This window comes from Bos indicus x Bos taurus, chromosome 10, assembly GCF_003369695.1.
Source record: "Bos indicus x Bos taurus breed Angus x Brahman F1 hybrid chromosome 10, Bos_hybrid_MaternalHap_v2.0, whole genome shotgun sequence".
Classification (NCBI taxonomy): Eukaryota; Metazoa; Chordata; class Mammalia; order Artiodactyla; family Bovidae; genus Bos; species Bos indicus x Bos taurus.
The window spans coordinates 55,042,694-55,064,010 of NC_040085.1; the positions used below are offsets into that span (position 1 = coordinate 55,042,694).

The 21,317-nt window shown below is 36.9% G+C and overlaps 1 protein-coding gene across 1 annotated transcript in view; it reads left to right on the forward strand.

Annotated features, from left to right (window-relative positions):
• Positions 1-21,317, forward strand: part of SECISBP2L (SECIS binding protein 2 like) — a 60,187-nt gene that overhangs the window by 25,125 nt on the left and 13,745 nt on the right. Inside the window, exons 8-17 of the mRNA XM_027554056.1 lie at positions 2,851-2,985; positions 4,448-4,528; positions 5,060-5,227; positions 5,500-5,641; positions 8,824-8,993; positions 9,752-9,884; positions 11,491-11,653; positions 13,795-14,015; positions 14,973-15,127; positions 19,152-19,371. Coding sequence (XP_027409857.1) covers positions 2,851-2,985; positions 4,448-4,528; positions 5,060-5,227; positions 5,500-5,641; positions 8,824-8,993; positions 9,752-9,884; positions 11,491-11,653; positions 13,795-14,015; positions 14,973-15,127; positions 19,152-19,371 — 1,588 coding nt within the window. The remainder of the gene's footprint in view (positions 1-2,850; positions 2,986-4,447; positions 4,529-5,059; positions 5,228-5,499; positions 5,642-8,823; positions 8,994-9,751; positions 9,885-11,490; positions 11,654-13,794; positions 14,016-14,972; positions 15,128-19,151; positions 19,372-21,317) is intronic.

The window sequence follows — 21,317 nt, forward strand, 5'->3', positions numbered from 1 at the left end:
TTAAACTCTAGAATCCACTAATGTGAATCTACTAATCTGTTTCCTCATTTTATGATTGTGTCATTTCAAGAATGCTGTATACATAAACTGATACAGTCTTTTTAGGATTGACTTTTTTCACTAGTGTGGTTTTCTGGAGATTCCTACAGATTGCTAGTTATATCAGTAGTTTGTTTTTATGATCGCCTACTGTTTTATAGGGTGAATATACCACATGAGTTTATACTCTTAATGAAGGACATCTGGGATGTTTCTTGTTTTTGGTATTACAAATAAAGCCAATATAAGTGTTCATGCATGGGGGGGAGTTCAATTCAGTTCAGTTCAGTCGCTCAGTCGTGTCCGACTCTCGCGACCCCATGAATCGCAGCACGCCAGGCCTCCCTGTCCATCACCAACTCCCGGAGGTCACTCAGACTCAACGTCCATCGAGTCAGTGATGCCATCCAGCCATCTCATCCTCTGTCGTCCCCTTCTCCTCCTGCCCCCAATCCCTCCCAGCATCAGAGTCTTTTCCAATGAGTCAACTCTTTGCATGAGGTGGCCAAAGTACTGGAGTTTCAGCTTTAGCATCATTCCTTCCAAAGAAATCCCAGGGCTGAGCTTCAGAATGGACTGGTTGGATCTCCTTGTAGTCCAAGGGACTCTCAAGAGTCTTCTCCAATACTACGGTTGAAAAGCATCAATTCTTCGGCGCTCAGCCTTCTTCACAGTCCAACTCTCACATCCATACATGACCACAGGAAAAACCATAGCCTTGACTAGACAAACCTTTGTTGGCAAAGTAATGTCTCTGCTTTTGAATATGCTATCTAGGTTGGTCATAACTTTCCTTCCAAGGAGTAAGCATCTTTTAATTTCATGGCTGCAGTCACCATCTGCAGTGATTTTGGAGCCCCAAAAAAGTAAAGTCTGACACTGTTTCCACTGTTTCCCCATCTATTTCCCATGAAGTGATGGGACCGGATGCCATGATCTTCATTTTCTGAATGCTGAGCTTTAAGCCAACTTTTTCACTCTCCCCTTTCAGTTTCATCAAGAGGCTTTTGAGTTCCTCTTCACTTTCTGCCATAAGGGTGGTGTCATCTGCATATCTGATGTTATTAATACTTCTCCCGGCAATCTTGATTCCAGCTTGTGTTTCTTCCAATCCAGCGTTTCTTATGATGTACTCTGCATATAAGTTAAATAAGCAGGGTGACAATATACAGCCTTGACGTACTCCTTTTCCTATTTGGAAGCAGTCTGTTGTTCCATGTCCAGTTCTAACTGTTGCTTCCTGACCTGCATGCAGGTTTCTCAAGAGGCAGATCAGGTGGTCTGGTATTCCCATTTCTTTCAGAATTTTCCACAGTTTATTGTGATCCACACAGTCAAAGGCTTTGGTATAGTCAATAAAGCAGAAATAGATGTTTTTCTGGAACTCTCTTGCTTTTTCCATGATCCAGCGGATGTTGGCAATTTGATCTCTGGTTCCTCTGCCTTTTCTAAAACCAGCTTGAACATCAGGAAGTTCACGGTTCACATATTGCTGAAGCCTGGCTTGGAGAATTTTGAGCATTACTTTACTAGCATGTGAGATGAGTGCAGTTGTGCGGTCGTTGGAGCATTCTTTGGCATTGCCTTTCTTTGGGATTGGAATGAAAACTGACCTTTTCCAGTCCTGTGGCCACTGCTGAGTTTTCCAAATTTGCTGGCATATTGAGTGCAGCACTTTCACAGCGTCATCTTTCAGGATTTGAAATAGCTCCACTGGAATTCTATCACCTCCACTAGCTTTGTTCGTAGTGATGCTTTCTAAGGCCCACTTGACTTCACATTCCAGGATGTCTGGCTCTAGGTCAGTGATAACACCATCGTGATTATCTGGGTCGTGAAGATCTTTTTTGTATAGTTCCTCTGTGTATTCTTGCCACCTCTTCTTAATATCTTCTGCTTCTGTTAGGTCCATACCATTTCTGTCCTTTATCGAGCCCATCTTTGCATGAAATGTTCCCTTGGTATCTCTAATTTTCTTGAAGAGATCTCTATGGAAGAGATCTCCCATTCTGTTGTTTTCCTCTATTTCTTGGCATTGATTGCTGAGGAAGGCTTTCTTATCTCTTCTTGCTATTCTTTGGAACTCTGCATTCAAATGCTTAGATCCTTCCTTTTCTCCTTTGCTTTTAGATTCTCTTCTCTTCACAGCTATTTGTAAGGCCTCCCCAGACAGCCATTTTGCTTTTTTGCATTTCTCTTCCATGGGGATGGTCTTGATCCCTGTCTCCTGTATGGTGTCACGAACCTCACTCCATAGTTCATCAGGCACTCTATCTATCAGATCTAGTCCCTTAAATCTATTTCTCACTTCCACTGTATAATCATAAGGGATTTGATTTAGGTCATACCTGAATAGTCTAGTGGTTTTCCCTACTTTCTTCAATTTCAGTCTGAATTTGGTAATAAGGAGTTCATGATCTGAGCCACAGTCAGCTCCTGGTCTTGTTTTTGTTGGCTGTATAGAGCTTCTCCATCTTTGGCTGCAAAGAATATAATCAGTCTGATTTCGATGTTGACCATTTGGTGATGTCCATGTGTAGAGTCTTCTCTTGTGTTGTTGGAAGAGGGTGTTTGCTATGACCAGTGCATTTTCTTGGCAAAACTCTATGGGGGGAGTAATATGCACTAATTATTACATTTTTGTGTTTTCATTATATTTACCTCATTTATCAAAGTTTTGGCCTTTTATAATAAATTATGCACTTTATGAAAATTCATTGAGTTGTATACTTTTGGGTACATTTCTGTATGTTATACTTTAGTAAAACATTTTACTTAATACATTTTCCCCCTCCTTTGGGGTTTATTTAGGTTGGATTCAGATGCCGAGGACATAGTACTTCCTCAGAAAGAAGACAAAATTTGCAAAAGAGACAAGATAATAAGCAGTTAAATCCCAGCCAGTCTCACAGAGGCGACCCAAATTCTGAGTCTCTATATTTTGAGGTACTTATTTCAAACTGTAAATTGTTACAGTAAATGTTCCCATTCAGAAATTAATTTTTATTACATTATGATAAGTACCTTTTTATGTCTTAACCCATCACTGCTGTTAGATTGTAAGTTACTTAGAAGTATTGACTCACGTTTTTTCTTGGTTATATATAGTTAGTCTAAACATTAGCTTTATTAATGTTTATTTTTAAATTTTTGTCATGAATAGTCATCATTTTGAAATAACATGCAGAGATAGAACTTAATTTTATATAAATTTCACCTAATATGAATCTTCTCCCCATCTTTAATTATCAGTGTTGAGTCTCTTTTGTTAAGGCTTTCAAATTTGAAAATAGTTAAATCTGGTTAATTTGTACTGCTAGTCAAGGGAGTCTTGAGAAGGAAGATAAAAGGCTATTTTACTTTCTCTAATAGGCAGACGCTTTATATTCTAATGGCAGTGTTTTTATTACTTATTCATCTAACTGGCACTCATTGGAGGCCTGTTATGTATTTAGTAAGGTGCTCTGCATGATGCATTAACATGAAGAAACACACTACCCTTAGGGAGATTGCTGTGTGAAGAGCAATGTAGGCATGCACACACCTGGTGATTCTTAGGTGTGGTTTAGAGTTGAGAGGAGTAGTAAGTTTTGGGTTTGAGGCAGGATAGGGTTAGGGTTTGGAATAGAATGAGTAGAGTTTGTGTCAAGATGGTAAACAACATCCCAGGTAACTCATTTGAATAACTCATTTTAGTTAACATAGTTTCTATAAAATGGCTTAATAGTTGCATTTTAAATATACGGAAGCCAGAGGCTAGAGATGAGTAATATGTTCCATAAACTTGATAATTGCCCTAAAGGACTTGAGAGTGCATCTGAAGTATTATATCAAGAACGGTACCTGTGGCAGATTTTTTATTTACACTTAATCATGATTCATTCCATAGTTATATTTGAAGATATTAGATAATTTTCAGTGTAAAGGTGGATATTGGTTAAGAAATTACTCTGAATAGGGAATTTATTTTTATTTTTTAACTTTTAATCTTATTTCTAGGTATATGTAGCAGTGGGACAGGGAATGTATTAATGAAATTCATATTAAGCCATTTCTTTAAAATCCAAATTATGTGAAATGTGATAAAAATCCTTTTTGAATTTCTTTTTATTTACTTTGGGTAATACCTTGGGTAGAATTATTAATAAAAATGGAGTTATAGATACAGAAATCCAAAGGAGGGATGTGTGGATATGTCCTCATCCTTGAATAATTAAATTAGCTTTGTGTTAGCCTATGAGAAATGAGACTTCCTTTTTAAGACTCACTTAAAATAGTTCAATACTGAGTTAATTACTTGAGTTGATTACTTCCCCATTTCTCATTACTCTCAAGCATTATAAAAGGTTGTTCTTAAGAATTTATTGCTTTGGACTGTGTTTTTACTTAAAATGTGGAACTGTTTCAGGATCAAGATGGATTTCGAGAACTAAGTGAGAATGGAAATGCTAAAGATGAGAATATGCAACAGAAACTTTCTTCAAAAGTAGTAAGTGACTTTTTAAAAAGATAAGTAAAATGTATGAATGTCTTTTGAGCCATGATTGTGTTGGAAAGAAATACTACAGGGAAGTATAAAGACTTGGGCAGATGGTATTGAAGAAACACTGTATTTAGTACTGATTTAGTATTTTCAATGTAGCCAGAACAGACACTGTCCTTTGAAATCTGTAGTTCCATTTCAGAGAAGTAAATACCATTTATTAAATGACATCATGCGACATACAGTCCCTGCTAAAATTTCCCCAGTTGTTGTAAAACTTTACTTTGGAGTGCTTTTGTTTTTAGTACAGAATCCAGACGCTTATATCACCTACTGCAGTATGCTGTTATGTCGCTATCATTTTCCAGTCTGCTAGTCTAGAATGGTCCTACCACCTCACTCTGTTCTTTATGACATTGAATCTTTTGAACAGTCTAGCCCAGTTATACTGTAGAACTTCTCACATTCTAGATTGTCTTTCCTTATGATTAGATTTTTATGGAATCACTAAAAAATGGTTTTCTCTGGTTATCATAGTTGGATGATTTACCAGAAAACTCACCAATCAATATAGTTCAGACTCCAATTCCCATTACAACCTCAGTTCCTAAACGTGCAAAAAGTCAAAAGAAGAAAGCTTTAGCAGCAGCCCTTGCCACCGCTCAAGAATATTCAGAAATAAGTATGGAGCAAAAAAAACTACAGGTATGTATTCATTTTTATGAATAAATATGGTAGTTTATTTGGTAAGTTTGAGGGAGAGGGTGGATGGAAGAGTGACATATATAATTATCTTAAATTGCCACTTTTTTTTACCTTATCGCATGGCTTGCAGGATCTTAGTTCCCCGGCCAGGAATTGAACCCGCACCCTCCACAGTGAAAGCGTGGAGTCCAGACCACTGGACTGCCAGGGAATTCCCTTAAATTGTCACATTTTCATACTATAACAAAAATGTTTTCATATTTATCTTGCAGGAAGCTTTATCAAAGGCAGCTGGAAAAAAGAATAAAACACCTGTGCAGCTAGATTTAGGGGATATGTTAGCAGCTCTGGAAAAGCAACAGCAAGCCATGAAAGCACGGCAAATTACTAATACCAGACCTCTGTCATATACAGGTAATATTCATCTGAGCAATATGTTATTTCACTTTGGTAATATATTTTGGATATTGTTAATCTAAATTATATATACCTAAAAAAAAAAAAATCCAGAGTCTAATTACTCAGCAGCTCCTCTCCTGCCACACTGTTACCTACCTTTCATTCACCCTAACCCCCAGTCTATCTTTAAAGGAGCGATCTTCTTCAAATATAAGTTCAAAACTCTCCAGCAACTCCTCATCTCACTTGGAGTGAATCCGGAGTTCTAAGTCATATCTCAGCTGACCCTGTCACCTTTTGGCCCTCCCCACCATTCTCCCTTGGCACACACTGCTTTAGCCACTTAGCCCATTGCTGTTCCACAGACAGTTCTAATGTGCTTCTAGCGCAGTTCTTGAGGCTTGCTCTTTCCTTTACCTGGAACTCTCTTCCCTCAGACATCAGTATAGTGTGTTCCCTCAGGCCCTCTGGATTTCTGTTCAGATTTGTCAGTTGGTACATATCATGGACCAGCTTTGAAGGTAGCAGTAAGGACCACAAGTAATTTGGCTCTATAACAGTTAAATTATCCAATTTAAAACCAAATGGGAAACCTAGGAGTTCTGATCAAATTTTGTGTGTATGTGAGAGAAAGAGAGTGGGAAGGAGGGAGAAAATGATCTTGCTTTCTCCTGAAACAGTTCTTTTTAACAAACCTCATCAGAGTTAGGCTCAGCAGCTTTGAAGTGCTCCCTCATTTGTTTTCATAGTCTTTGTTTTAGGAGGATGAGGAATAAGATAAAGGAAAGAGAAAGGCACCAATAAAAAACACTGATGTTGAGAGGCAGAATTGAATTTTCTGTTTCTTTTGTTCCTATATAAAGGATCTACTGTTTTTAAACAAAAAGATAGTAACAGTTTATAACTTTAATTGTGTATGCAAAAGGTTTAAACCTATAGTTAATTACCCATCCAGTATGAACCTTAGCTTAGAGTAACTGTTAGTAAAACTAACATTGAGTACATTCTAGGCTTTAGAGTTACATGCTGTTGAGATGAGGAGAGTGGTAGTAACATCTTACTAAGAGTAAAGGAGCCTAGGAAATGGAACTGAGAGTTAGCAGTGTTCGGGGTCAGTGTGATCTAGGGGCTGCATGCGGGGGCTTTGGATTTGAACTATCTCCTGGATCCTGTTCTTCCATGTATTTCCTTGGCGAGTTATTTAATCTTCCTGTGCTTCAATTTCCTCATATTAAAATAGAGATAATACAGTACCTGCTTCAGGATTGTTTTGAGGGAATAAATGGGATGATACATGTAAAGTGCTCAGTAACGTGTAACTAATTATTTAGGGGAAAAGACTATTAGTCTGTGATATTTCAAGTGGCTTATTATATTACAACTTTGATTCATTTAACACATGTTACTATATACAAATGTAATTATCTACAAGCAAAGCATGGTGTCAGGAACTGTGGAATTACAGATATGATTATGATATGTCTGTGGTTAAGAAGATTTATAGTGTAGTCAGAAAGATATAAACACATAGCTCATAAAAAGCAGTGCTTCAGGAAAGGTGCTAGCAAAGTTTAATGAACTTATAGAAGAAAGAGTGATTTATGTCAACAGGGCCATATGGGGAAGATGTTATAAATGACTTCATATGTGATTTGAACTGGACTTTGAAGGGAGGGTAAAGTTCTTGAAAGATAGAAATGAGGTTAACCTCTAACTTGTCACCATGTTTAAATTTGTAAGGGTTGATTACAAAGAAATCAGCTTTCTTTGGAAGTCCAAAAGAAGGATAGGACTATGGCAGAGATGTAAAGGATTTTAAGAAAGTTAATAGGATTTTTTAATTGATGGAATGTGGCAACAAGTCAAAGATGACTCCAGACTCTCTGACTTAGAGCATTGTGTTGGTGGTATGGGATGATTCCAAATAGACTAAGGATCATGGAATAAGAATTTTCTTGGGAAGAACAGACTCTGGTCCTGTTGTATTTGAAATGTTAGTTAGGGACATCTTGGTGGTTCCTATTTAACATAGTTAGGTATATGCAGTTCAGGTTAGAAGTCAATAAATTTCAAATAGGGATGATTGTTGTAATTGGAAATATATAAGATTGTCAGGGGAGAGAAAAATTAGGATAAAAGATGTAGAACACTCAGATTTAAAACACAGAAGGAAAAAGAACCAGAAAAACAGGTTTGAGAAAAGGTAAGAAAAATAGAATGGAATGTAACAGAAGATGAGGATAGAATTTTCGGAAAGAGGAAGGATATGGTCTTTGGTAACACATGCTAAAAAGAAAAAAACGAGTAGAGCAAAGACTCAGAATTAGATTTGGCGATTGTAAAATTATATGTGATCTAGGCAATAGCAGTTTCAAGAAAGTGGGTAAGGCAGGGGCCAGATTATAATGATTTGAAAAGTAATGGGAAAGCCGACTATTTGGAAGTTACAGAAAGAGAGAGGGAGTTGGTGGTGCCTTAGAAGCCATTCAGGGGAGAGGTTTTGTTGGTTTGCCTGCCTTTTTTCATCCTTTCATGTAGAGGAGATTTTAACTTCTTCTGGGGAGTTAGGGAAGAACTTGAAAGATTAAAGGGGAAAGGGATAGAGCAAAATCTTTGAGGAATTAATCCTGAGATGGGATTACTAGCAGAAGTGGTTGGTGAGCCTTGAGTGGGAGTAAGGATGCCTGCCACCTCCTCTCAGGTGGCTTAAAAGCTTATATTGGAAAGCATCTGCTCAGGGAAGTAACAGGAAAGCTTTTCTGCTAGAATGAGGGGATTGAGATGATTAATAGAGGCAAGGTTTACTGAAGGATGGGCGGTATGCACTGGAGAATGAGGGTATCAATCAGGCATAAACGAATTGCTTGACTAGTACTGAAGAATACAGCTGAGAGGGAAAAGCATCATTTTTTACCTACAGGCTGAAATGAGGAGTGACAGTACTTACCTTATATAAGGGTCATTCTTAGATTCATTAGCAATAAGAAGAGGTACAGAGTTTTGAAATTTCAGAGGTAGAATGGTTCTTTGGAGCTGTATCTGAGGGACATTGCATGGCCAAATACTGCTTCTGCTATTATGATGTCAGTTTTCCACAAGAAGAGGATGTTCTTGTTCTTAGACGTTTATCATTAGAAATTTTGAAAGTGTGTGGAGTTGGCCATAAGAGTAAAACTAATGTTCTTGTTTGGTTTTAGTGGTCACTGCAGCTTCTTTCCACACTAAAGACTCTACTAACAGAAAACCTTTAACCAAAAGTCAGCCCTGTTTGACATCCTTTAATTCTTTGGACATTACTTCCTCTAAAGCAAAAAAAGGAAAAGAAAAGGAAATTGCAAAACTAAAACGGCCCACAGCACTTAAAAAGGTAAATCAAAACCTGGGGATGATTATTTTACAGGATAAATAAGGGTTTAAATCTGTTTTGCAAATGTAGTTGTGGCATTTTAGCCAACAAATTATTGTGGAAAGTTTGTTAAGCATGTATCTTCATGATGACTAGTTAGTTAATTTGAGGTTAGGGTCTCAGCATCATGACTATTTTTCTGTGTTGACCAAGGCTCTGGAGAATGAGTTCTGTCTGTAAGGTTAAAACAGAAAAAATTAAACATTTAGGTATCCAAAAACTTTGAACCCTAGAAATCAGAAGCCTGAGGTTCTGGTACCAACTTAGTACTTAGTACTTAGTGTTTTGTTTTATCAAGCCTTTCTTATCTTTATCTTCTTCATCTTTAAGTTGGGGATAATATCTGCTCTCTTTAATTCAGTTTTGTTATTAGGAGGAGCAGGATGAGATAATATATAACCAAATAAATCTAATGTAACTCTGTGGTCTGGTTTCCACACTTTTAATTTTACCCATTTTGAGGAAAGCCCTAGTTTGTCAACTCGGATTTAAAGAATGAAGCAGATCTGGTTTAATAGCTTGTAGCATTATATTGCCTCCCTTTATTTTGGATATAGTACTTCCTTCAGCTTCACTGCCTAAAATTACATTTACATTTTTGCCAGTTTCCACGTAGCCAGACAAAATCCTCATGTCCTTTTTTTAAGTGTATAATAGTGAACATTTTAATCATTCAGTACATACTTAAAGAGTAATTTAAGACTGGTAATGACTTTTAGGTTATTTTGAAAGAAAGAGAGGAAAAGAAGGGCCGTTTAACTGTGGACCACAATCTTTTGGGATCTGAGGAACCAGTAGAAATGCACTTAGATTTTATTGATGATTTGCCGCAAGAGATTGTTTCCCAGGAAGGTAAGATCACTCCTTTTCCCTTTCTTCTCGTAAAATGGTCCAGAGTTTTTTAATTGGTAGGTAACAGCACATCACTAGTTATTCTCCTAAATGTGCTCCATGTTTTATCTAAGTTTTTTTTTATGTTTGAGAGTTTATTTGGAAGATACTTCTGTAAGGAGATATTTAAAGGAGGGGCAGGTGTTAATAGTAGGTCTGTGGCAGTTTTGAAGCTTAAATCCTGAATTTATTGTGTACTCTCATAATTATGATCTCACTAATGTCTCCTCTGTAACTGTCACAGCTCCTTTTGTCTTCTTTTATATCCAGAACACAGTTGGCTGTCTTTTCTTTGCAGGACTGCAGTTGACCCTTGAACAATGCAGGTTTGAACTGCACAGGTCCACTTGTACACAGATATTTTTCAGTTAATTTTGTGGAATTAACACATATGCTACAAAGAGAGAATTGTAAAGCTTGTTGCGGTGCAGAGTCCAGTTGGTTGATAGGATTCAGTCCCATACAGTGGGTAACCAGAACATGATTCCAAATGGGACCTCAGGAAAACTGCAAATGCCTTCAAAAATTTATACTACTGTGAAAGAAAGATTTTGAGAGAGGACTGACTAGGTCCCTTTTTCTACTGCTATTCTTCAAATTTCAGCAAAATATTTAAATCTGGTTTACACGTAGATGTAGTACCAATGTTCCATTGGGTTTAGAAAAATAAATTTACTTCTAAGAATTATTCCAATATACTTGGTTAGAATTCTTCTTTACTCTCAATTAAACATCTTTCCCTTTGTATTTAGGTGTTATCTAATTATCCATTCATTCAACAAGTGTTTTTGAATACTTAACTGTGTGTACTTTAATAACTGGAGTGGGGGTGGGAAGCTCAGGAAATGTAATAAAGCTATGTAGTGGGCCGTCCCTGTTACAATAAATTTACAGTCTAGCAGAGAGATAAGGTGTATATATAATTTTGCAAATTAATGGACTGGACAAATACTAACTCAATTCCTGAGTTCATTTGTTTGAGAAGGAAGCAGTAACTAAAGGAAGCAGTTGAGTCAAAAGATGACAAACGTGGCTACCTGAGCACAGGAGCAAAGACCAGATGAAAGAGAAACTTGGGTGGTGCTTGGAGGGTCAGGAGTGGTGTGGAGGGAATGGGAGAGGTAGAATCATCATTGCTAGCAGCAATGGGAATTTTAAGGCTGTTTAAAAAATTATTTCTAAGAAAGAGGTGGAAAAATATTAGGAGGCAGGTAATATGATCCGGAAAGAGGTGCAGAAGCAAATACGTCATTTTGTTCTTCAATTTAGATCCTCTAAGGGTACGTGTTTAGGTTACTTTGCCTTCTCTCATCTTTTCTGTGAAGACTTATAGGCTGTGCTTGATTTTTTTTCAGAGTATATTTTAAGACCTAATAGGAAGATTTGATATTTGTAGTATATGAGAAATGTTTGTGACAGGAGCAATGCCCAACTTGGTAGCTTCTGGAGAATTTGAAAGTGACACAAAAGATACTGCCATTCTAAGTTGTTTTGATTGGTGTAGGGCTTAGGGCTTTTCAGCATTTGAAATTCCTAAATTCTTTCTCCTCACCCCACTTCTCCACAGATACTGGACTGAGCATGCCCAGTGATACATCCCTGTCTCCAGCAAGTCAGAACTCTCCATACTGTATGACACCTGTGTCCCAAGGCTCTCCAGCTAGTTCTGGGATAGGCAGTCCAATGGCATCTTCAACAATAACCAAAATCCACAGCAAAAGATTTAGAGAGTAAGTTTTAGTCTCTATTGAGGTTGAATAGTTTAAATATCTTGATTGTAGTCCTGAATTTAATACTGTTATTATTTCTTGGTGGGTTGAGCCAACAATACCAGAGATCTTTCAGATTTAGTTTAACAGCTGGTTTTATTATATGGAAAACATTTTATCTGTGTTCATGTGAAAGCGATTTGACAATAAATATTCTTTTTATAGCAACTAGTGTTCATCCCTAGGAAATTTGGCCTCTTAGAGCTTATCTATAAAATGCCATACTATGACATTTTCCCTCTCCAGTGCTTTTGCTTTTCGGTTTATATTGTCCTTCAAAAAAACTCTCTAACCAATGACAATTCTAAGACCCTACTATATGAAGTCAACCTATTACCTAAAGCTATTAGTTTTTAAGTGTATATTTCTAAGTTTTAAAATGCCATCTGTGAATAATCTTGAACTGACAGTCATTGCTCTGAAGGATTTGGGAATATGAATATTTGTGTGGATGAATTAATTTTACCTTTATTCTTTCTTGCTTATGAAAGAATCCCAGCGTAAGAGTAATGTGAATTCAAACCACAATGATTTGTTCTGTTCCTTTTTTTTATATTGCTGTTTTGAGCAAATACCACCTAGATTTGAAAAGTTAATTAGTTAAGTGTCAAATAACAGATATAGGGAAAATAAATACTTGGAGAATAAGATTTTGTTCATGTATGAAATAAACAGCTTGGAAGAAAAGCAGAATAAAGAAAGTTGCATTTTTGGCATTTTATTCTTTAATTGCATTCCTTAATTTTGTATACTTTATTAATCTTGTCTGGTTGTATCTTCTGTTCTGAAGTAATGTCATACTCGTATGTATTTAAACATTTTTCACATAAACATTAGAAAAACCTCCATTATTTTTTTCACTAGAGAAAGGCAAGCCTGGATTTTCTCACCATATAATGTTATTTACAAGTGGCAATTTGCTGGCCTGGCATTCTTAGATTAGAAATTACCCCAGTTCTCTTTGTTAAATACCTACTTATGATAGAGATTATGGATGAGAACTAGCAAAGTAGAATATATAAGTAGTTTACTTTCATGGGGTCGCAAAGAGTTGGACACGACTGAGCGACTGAACTGAACTGAACTTACTTTAACCTAAATGACTTCCTTACCCTTGAAATTAAGTACTGTAGTGGCTTTGCAGTTCACCTCGTGTTTTCTGAGCTGTTGAGTTCAGTTCAGTCACTCAGTCATGTCCGACTCTTTGCGACCCCATGAATTGCAGCACACCAGGCCTCCCTGTCCATCACCATCTCCCGGAGTTCACTCAGACTCAGGTCCATCAAGTTGGTGATGCCATCCAGCCATCTCATCCTCTGTTGTCCCCTTTTCCTCCTGCCCCCAATCCCTCCCAGCATCAGAGTCTTTTCCAGTTAGTCAACTCTTCTCATGAGGTGGCCAAAGTACTGGAGTTTCAGCTTGAGCATCATTCCTTCCAGAGAAATCCCAGGGCTGATCTCCTTTAGAATGGACTGGTTGGATCTGAGCTGTGGCCATATGTTATCTCACAAAGAGCCCCATTCAGTTGCTTTGCCCAGTATAAGGGCATGTGACTTTTACCTTGAAGATCTCTTTGGTTTTGACTTCAATTTAATTACTGAATTCATCTTCTCTAGTCATAGATTTTCAGGGTTAGAGGGACCATGGAAGCTGTCATCCCTATTTTTATGGTTCAGGAAGCCAGTGCCTAGAGACTGTGATATATCCAAGCATGGATGAGGAACTGTTGGTATTAGGCATTTGGTTAGCTTTTATGAAATCACTGTGTTTCTTATTAGAGGCATCCTTAGTATTCATTGGAATAAAATAACTTTATGCATTATCTCCTTACCAAAAAATGCCTGTTTTTATCTAATAGAAGGCTAATATTTGATTCATACCGTTAGGAATTTAGTAATTAGGTGTTTAGATAGTACTTCCTAGAGGTCTGTCCTTTACATAAAAGCCGATCTGTTCTAATTCAGAAGAACTCTGTTATTTTTCTCATTGATTGAAGTATTTAGGAGATTAAGACTTGTTTTTTTTTTAAATGAAAACCTGTTGCTGGATGTATTTTTTTCCTAAGTAATTTTATAATTACCTATTTTTGATTTCCTTTACAGGTATTGTAATCAGGTTCTTTGTAAAGAGATTGATGAATGTGTGACTCTTCTTCTTCAAGAACTTGTCAGCTTCCAGGAACGCATCTATCAAAAGGATCCTGTGAGAGCAAAAGCAAGGAGACGGCTGGTTATGGGTCTTAGAGAAGTTACGAAACATATGAAGTTAAACAAGATCAAGTGTGTTATAATTTCTCCAAATTGTGAAAAGATCCAATCCAAAGGTATGAGCATTTTACTTTTGAAGTCTCTTGATATTTATATAGTATAATTGTGGAATATGTAGTGACTTTTAAAAGTGGAAGCCATTTGTCTTCTTTAGGAGAGTTTAGGTATAAAACATAGTATTGAATATGAGGAAAGAAAATGAAATATTTCACTTACTTCATTTTAATAAAATTGAGAACAGATTGTAAAGAAAATCCCCATTTATGAACCCTGGTGAAGGATTTAGGTTGAGCCAACCAAGTGTCCTCTTTGTTGTAAAAGTTTTTTCAGTAGAATTTATTTACAGAGATAAAGAAATGCACTCTTACAAGTTTACTACTTTAAAAATTTTTACATTACCCTTGATAGCTCTTTTCTCTTAAAAAGAATTAGGAAAAAGATGAAAGTTTCTGCTTGTGTTTATGGTGGAAATTTGTATCAGAAATCAGCGGTAACAGAGGTCTTTGGGTGAGCCAGCACACAAGTACTTTGTGCCATGTCGTGCACCCTTTTTTGTCCTTTTCTCATGGAGGAGCCGCTTCAGATGATTGGAATAGACAGATGCATCAATAGCAGTAACAGGCATATTCTGCACAGGGGGGACATACTAGTAAAAACAGTCATTTATAATCCGTCTTCCTGCCTGTGATGGCTGCTTACATGAGCTGAGAGATTGGATAAAAGGCATCAGCTACTATTAACAATTTTAATTAAAAAAAATGAAAAGTATTTATTATATTGAAATTTGATTCCTGTTGTGCTAATCCCTGTGGAGAAACAAAAATACTGGCATTACAGGAATATGGGGAGAAAGAAAATATGTACCTATAGCCATAGATAGGAAAATGTGTGGAACAGCCTAAGTGACCCCAAGCATTCATAGAATCCTTTGCTGCTGTGTCTTTTGCTTTAGCTCTAGGGTGCTGAAATAGCTTCATTTAGGAAATAACTAAAATAAAACCTCTATGTCTCAGGTGGCCTGGATGAGGCTCTCTATAATGTTATAGCCATGGCACGGGAACAAGAAATTCCATTTGTGTTTGCCCTTGGAAGAAAAGCTCTAGGTCGCTGTGTGAACAAGCTGGTTCCTGTTAGTGTAGTGGGAATCTTCAACTACTTTGGCGCTGAGGTAAGACTTAGAAGACACAGTCCCTCAGTGTCCTCGCCACCACCCCCATAGTACGTTTTCTTTGGATACATGCCAGTGTTGTGTTTGAGAATTTGCAGAAGTGATACGGTGACTCTCCAGGAATGAGTGGAAAATTCTTGAGTGTTACATTTCCTTTTTTAGTGTTGAAAACATGTAAGTTAATCCTATAGCATTTTGAAAAGATTTTAGCTCATATTTCTGCCTCAGTGGGTTTTTTTTTTTTTTTTTTTTCTGGGTTCAGATATGTAGTACTTGATAATACATATAATTGCTGGGTAAAGATGTCCAGTATTGTGTAATATAAAATAATTTTCTTCAGTTTATATGTTGGGTTTATTGTATGCTATTAGGAGTCAAGCGAGAAAAGAACCCTTTACTTGGAGAAGATTTTCCTTTAGAAAACCAAATTCCTAAACCTGTTGAGAGAATAAGTTCTTCACCTATGATAGTTGTCTTCCTCTCATAGTCTGCTAACACAGACTTTGCCCATAGGAGCTGCTAAATGATAATGTTACTTAATTAGACTAATGCTTATTAACTGATATCATAAGATTGGTAATTTTTTTGTTTTAATATGTGGGGTTCTTTTTAGTGCATTATTTGACTTCATTGTGATTTTTTACATTGACGTGTTTTCAGTTATATTTGTTTTAAATTGTATACAATCTGGTGCATAAAATAAGACTTTTATATGAAGTTGAAGCTAAAGTATTTTGTGCCACCGCTGATGAACAGTTTTCCCTCTTCTCAGCCATACTATTTGTGTATATTTAAGTGTCTCTTTCCTATCCAGTCACTATATTTGTATGGTCCCATCCCCCTATTTATTCAGTTTCTCTCTCACTTCCCATTAAATTTCCTGTGTACCCACCTACTCTGTACAGTCATGTGATTAATATTTGTGCTTGCCACAGGAACCCATGCTTTTCTCAGTTATAGATATCACACTGCCTTGCTGTAGTTCGTGTGTTTCTTCATGTAACTGAATTCCTTACAGGCAGGCCCCTTGGCTTTGTGTCTGACAACCTTTTACATTAGTTGGGAATGAACAGGTGATAAACGTTTAATAAATTGCGTGGTAGATGTATATCTGCCTGCTATGTGAAACTATATCTGAGGATGTGGATGGTAAACAGTAAATAGGTCCATGGTAGAGACACATAGGCTTCCCCAGGCGGCTCAGTGGTAAAGCATCAGTCTGCAATGCTGGAGGCGCAGGTTCAATCCTTGTGTCATGAGGATTCCCTGGAGAAGGAAATGGCAACCCTCCCCAGTATTCTTGCCTGGGAAATCCCATGGACAGAGAAGCCCAGCAGGCTGCAGACCATAAGGTCGCAAAAGAGTCAGACACAACCTAGTGACTAAATAAAACAAATGACACGTAATAAAAATGTAGTCCTTTTTTGTTCACTGTTCAAGTTTGTGGAATAGGATCGAGCTCAGGAAAAGTAGACATGTTTGTTTTTAACTATATTGACTTCTTACTGAATTAGATGTATTAAGTTATTTGAATGCTTTTATATTATAAAATGTTTGCCAGTTTTATTTGTACATTGCTTTACTTGCCTTTTCCATTGTGCGGTAGGTGAGTTACTGTTTACCAAACACTTTCAAAGAATGGAGGTCAAGGAAATACTGATACATGGTCAAGTGTGTCTACTTGCAGTAAATATGGTAGCCCGTCTAAGTTAAATTTACCATCTAGTAAGACTAACCTTTGAATTAAGCTTTCGGTCTTTACACTGCTACTAGAGACTTTTATTCCCTAACGGCTTCTCTCTCTTCAATTGTGCTTTCTTTTCTATCATTTTACTTCCAACAGTTTCTGTGTTTTATTGTATTATAAAACCAATGTAAATCTCAAAATTACATATCCATGTGCCTGTTTTCTTTGTTGGCTTCACTTAAGTGCATGATTTGTTGAATATTGCAAAGAAATATTTATGACATGTTACATGTTTTTAATGAAATCCATCCTCCGGTGGCTCAGACAGTAAAGCGTCTGCCTCCAAAGCGGGAGACCCGGGTTCAATCCCTGGGTTGGGAAGATCCCTTGGAGAAGGAAATGGCAACCCACTCCAGTATTCTTGCCTTGAAAATCCCATGGATGGTGGAACCTGGTAGGCTACAGTCCATGGGGTTGCAAAGAGTTGGATACGACTGAGCAACTTCCCTTTCACTCCTTCCTTGTTAAAATTAAGTAAATCCTGAATATATTTTTGATACTGCTGTCACCCACCTCTCTTCAAAAATCAAAACAATTAGCAACAGTGTTTATTGTACCTGCTGCTATAAAGAATTTAAGCTGCAGCTGGGTAAAGCATGCTACTTATGTTTTTTCCTCTCAAGTTTAATTTATAGAGACATGTTTTTCCATAACATTATGGCACTTTTTTTTACCAGGCTTTCATGTTATGGTTTATACTTAAATGACAGTGCTTTATTTAGAAAAAGACAGTTGTACTGTACTTTCCCCCCATTTTCTAAAAACATAATTTTATGTACATAATTAAACATATTCTTATAGGTAGCCAGATTGTATCTACCATCTGAAATTTTTTACTTAATGTGTGGGTATATATATTGCATTATGATACTAAATCAAGACATTAAGGAGGAATAGAATGTTGTTAAATTGTGATGTAAGAACCACTAAAAGGACCTTCTTATAGCTTAGATGGTAAAGAATCTGCCTGCAATGCAGGAGACCCGGGTTCGATTACTGAGTCAGGAATATCCCCTGGAGGAGGACATGGCAACCCACTCTAGTATTCTTACCTGGAGAATCCCATGGACAGAGGAGCCTGGTGGGCTACAGTCCATGGGGTCACAGAAAGTTAGACATGACTAAGTGACTAACACACACACACACGCACACACGAACCACTAAGTTGTTCTTTAATTATCCTTTTGTGACTGTGGAAACTTCAGTTTGCTTTAGATATTGTTATACCTCCTAGTTACTGAAGTACAATTGTAATGCAATATGAATTTTGCTGTTTTACTAACACATGTGTGCTCCATTACTTACCATTTCACTGGGATTGATAATTCTATTCATGTTCATTCTGTTTTGCTGATGGAAGAACATCTGGTTAACTCTATATTGTATTTCTAGGTTCTTTATTCCGTTTTTATAATTTGCCTTTCATCGTTCTCACGGCCCAGCTAGCCAAACACTAGCTAGCCAATCACTTGACTTGTATTTGGTCTTTTTTAAAGCAGCATTCTTTCAACAAACAAACAAACATTATAGGGAGCTTTTAATTCCTATGGAGACTGACATCTCCTTCTGCATCCTTGGACATCACCCTGCATACACCCATTCTCTTATATTCGAACCCATATACTATTCTTCACTGCTCCCCAAACAAGCCTTGAACTTTATTAAGTCTGTGCCTTTGTTTATGGTTTTGCATGCTTGGCTAAAAACGCACTGTCTCCATCCCTCAAAGCTGTGCCAGATTTTCAAGGCATATATCAGGTGTTACATTGCTTTATGAACTCTTCACTGATACCCAGCAGTTAGATGTTTCCTCCAAAAGCTAAACACTTTGCACATTTCTAGGTATTTAAGGTATTGTGCCTTGAATCGTTATTGTCTCCTGTCCTCTCCTTTCAGCCATATAGAAGGTTCCTTGAGAGCAGAGTGGCGGTTCCAGTAGTCTCTGTACCCACTGTAGTGCTAGATGCTGTAGCGTGCAGTTGTTGAATTAATAAACTCTGTTGAGTTAATAAACTCTGCAAGAACTTGAATATAGTGCATAATTTAGTGGCTAGTACTGAATCAGGGATTTGCTTCAGACTTGTGAGAATCAATAAGTTAAAGAGAAAAAAGAAAATAAGTTGCAATATTTTATAGAGTTCTGTGGTTTGCATACCTTTGGATTTTGTGCTGATGGAAAGTGTATCCGGCCCTGAAACAGTAGAGATATTTATTGCTAATGATAGTAATAAAGAGTATAACACAAAATGGACTAGGCAATATCTCTTCTTTTTCTAGAGCCTGTTTAATAAGTTAGTAGAACTCACTGAGGAAGCCAGGAAAGCATATAAAGATATGGTTGCCGCAATGGAACAGGAGCAAGCCGAGGAAGCCTTAAAGAACGTGAAGAAGGTGCCGCACCACATGGGGCATTCTCGGAATCCCTCTGCAGCAAGTGCCATTTCTTTCTGTAGCGTTATTTCCGAACCCATCTCTGAAGTAAATGAAAAGGAATATGGTAAGTTGTTACATACCACTTTAAATGACTGAAATTTTGAAATAATTTAATGATTAAAGTCATTTTTAAAATGACTTTCCAGACTACCTTTTGTTTCAGTTTTCTTGATTATGCAAATTTTGCTCACATATTTGGTTTCAAAATTGCATTAAACACGTCCATTGAAAGTTAAGAAAATATTTGGGGCTGAGAGTTTCTATTAGACCCTGAAATTAGTTACATTTCCAAAATCTTAAAATGAAAAAAAAAAATCCCAAGGTATTTAAAAAAACCAAATGTACCATTCTTCTAACCTATAACTAAGTAAATTCTAGGAAGTTTTATTCTAATACTTTATACTGTTTTTACTTCACTGTCATTCATATAAAAATACTTTCTGAACATCTACTTTGTGCCACACCCTCTCGGTATAGAGGAGAGATTAAGCCTAACATCATGTTTATTCTTGTGCGCTTTGCAATACAGTGTAGAGAAAGCTATTATCCAGATAATTTGAGAATGTGACATTGGGGCTAGGAGGTGATTAAGCCCTCATCTGTTTATATAGGTAAAAATTAAAACTATTAAGGTTAGGGCGTGTGAGACAGGTGAACAGCAATGGATGAAAGACAAAATTCTGTAGGTGAAAATCTGAAGAATTCTTACAGGAAGCCAAGAATGAGTGGTCAAAGGGTTTGTCTCAGAAGCAAAACATTAGCAAAGATCCTGATACTTTATACTTGACTATTAAAATTTTGTATCTAATAGCTAAACAAAAGTCCTGAATACTATTCAGTCTAAACTTAGCAAACCTAGATGTGTGACATTTGTCCTGAGTTAAATCTGATGGTAGTCAAAAAGAAATACAGACTAAATACAGCATTTATGTGTGAGATTTAAGGTAAGAAATATTGACTGTAATCTGCATCTTAGTAGTTAGTTGCTTTGCCTTGTCTCTATAATACTTTGTACTAGAATACTTGCTCACTTTCTTGATCTCGTTTCTGATTCACTTCCTCGGTTCTTTTTTAAAAATAGTTTAGCCACCTCCTTCAACATGACTTCTTCTTTTTCTCGTCCTTTCTCTCTTCAGTCTTAGCTGAAAGTTTACTAAACAGCTTGTTGCCACCTAAAATTTAACATGTAAAAAACTGGGTCGTTCACCTTTTGGAACGCTTTGATGATGCCCCAGACCAGAGGCAATTAACAGGTTATTGTGCACCTTTTAGAAACTCTTTTGGTCAGGTAAAGGTGATTCTGGCTTAGAGGCAGACATTTCTTCGACTGAAATGATACTAGTTGAAAACAAGATAAAGGGCAAACTTTGTAAATGAGATCAGTTATCTATACTACAATGTGCCAGCTCTCAGAGATAAACTGTATGATAAATTCCTAAAGCTGTGGATTTAGGGAAATGACACTGATCTGGGCACATGATAAAAAGAACCTGTCAAAGACTTAGGAGATGTTTTCAAAAAGTACCAGATTTAAAGTGTTCAAAGTTTGAAGCCTTGATTTTTCCACACTCTGCCTGGGGCATTTAGGCATAATTGACTAATTTCTGAGCGTCAGATTTGTCGTCAGTAAAATGAAGAGAGCTCATCTAGGTCCTATAAGATTTTATTCAAAACTAAAGTTCTCTAAACTAATGGTTGAATTCTAAGAAGAGTTATGATTATACTGTGGAAGTGACACATTCAGGGAATTAGGTCTGATAGACTGAGTGCCTGAAGAACTATGGATGAAGGTTCGTGACATTGTATAGGAGGCAGTGATCAAGACCATCCCCAAGAAAAACAAATGCAAAATGGTTGTCTGAGGAGGGCTTACAAATAACTGAGAAAAGAAGAGAAGCTGAAGGCAAAGGAGAAAAAGAAAGATATACCCATCTGAATACAGAGTTCCAAAGAAAAGCAAGGAGAGATAAGAAAGCCTTTTTCAGTGATCAATGCAAAGAAATAGAGGAA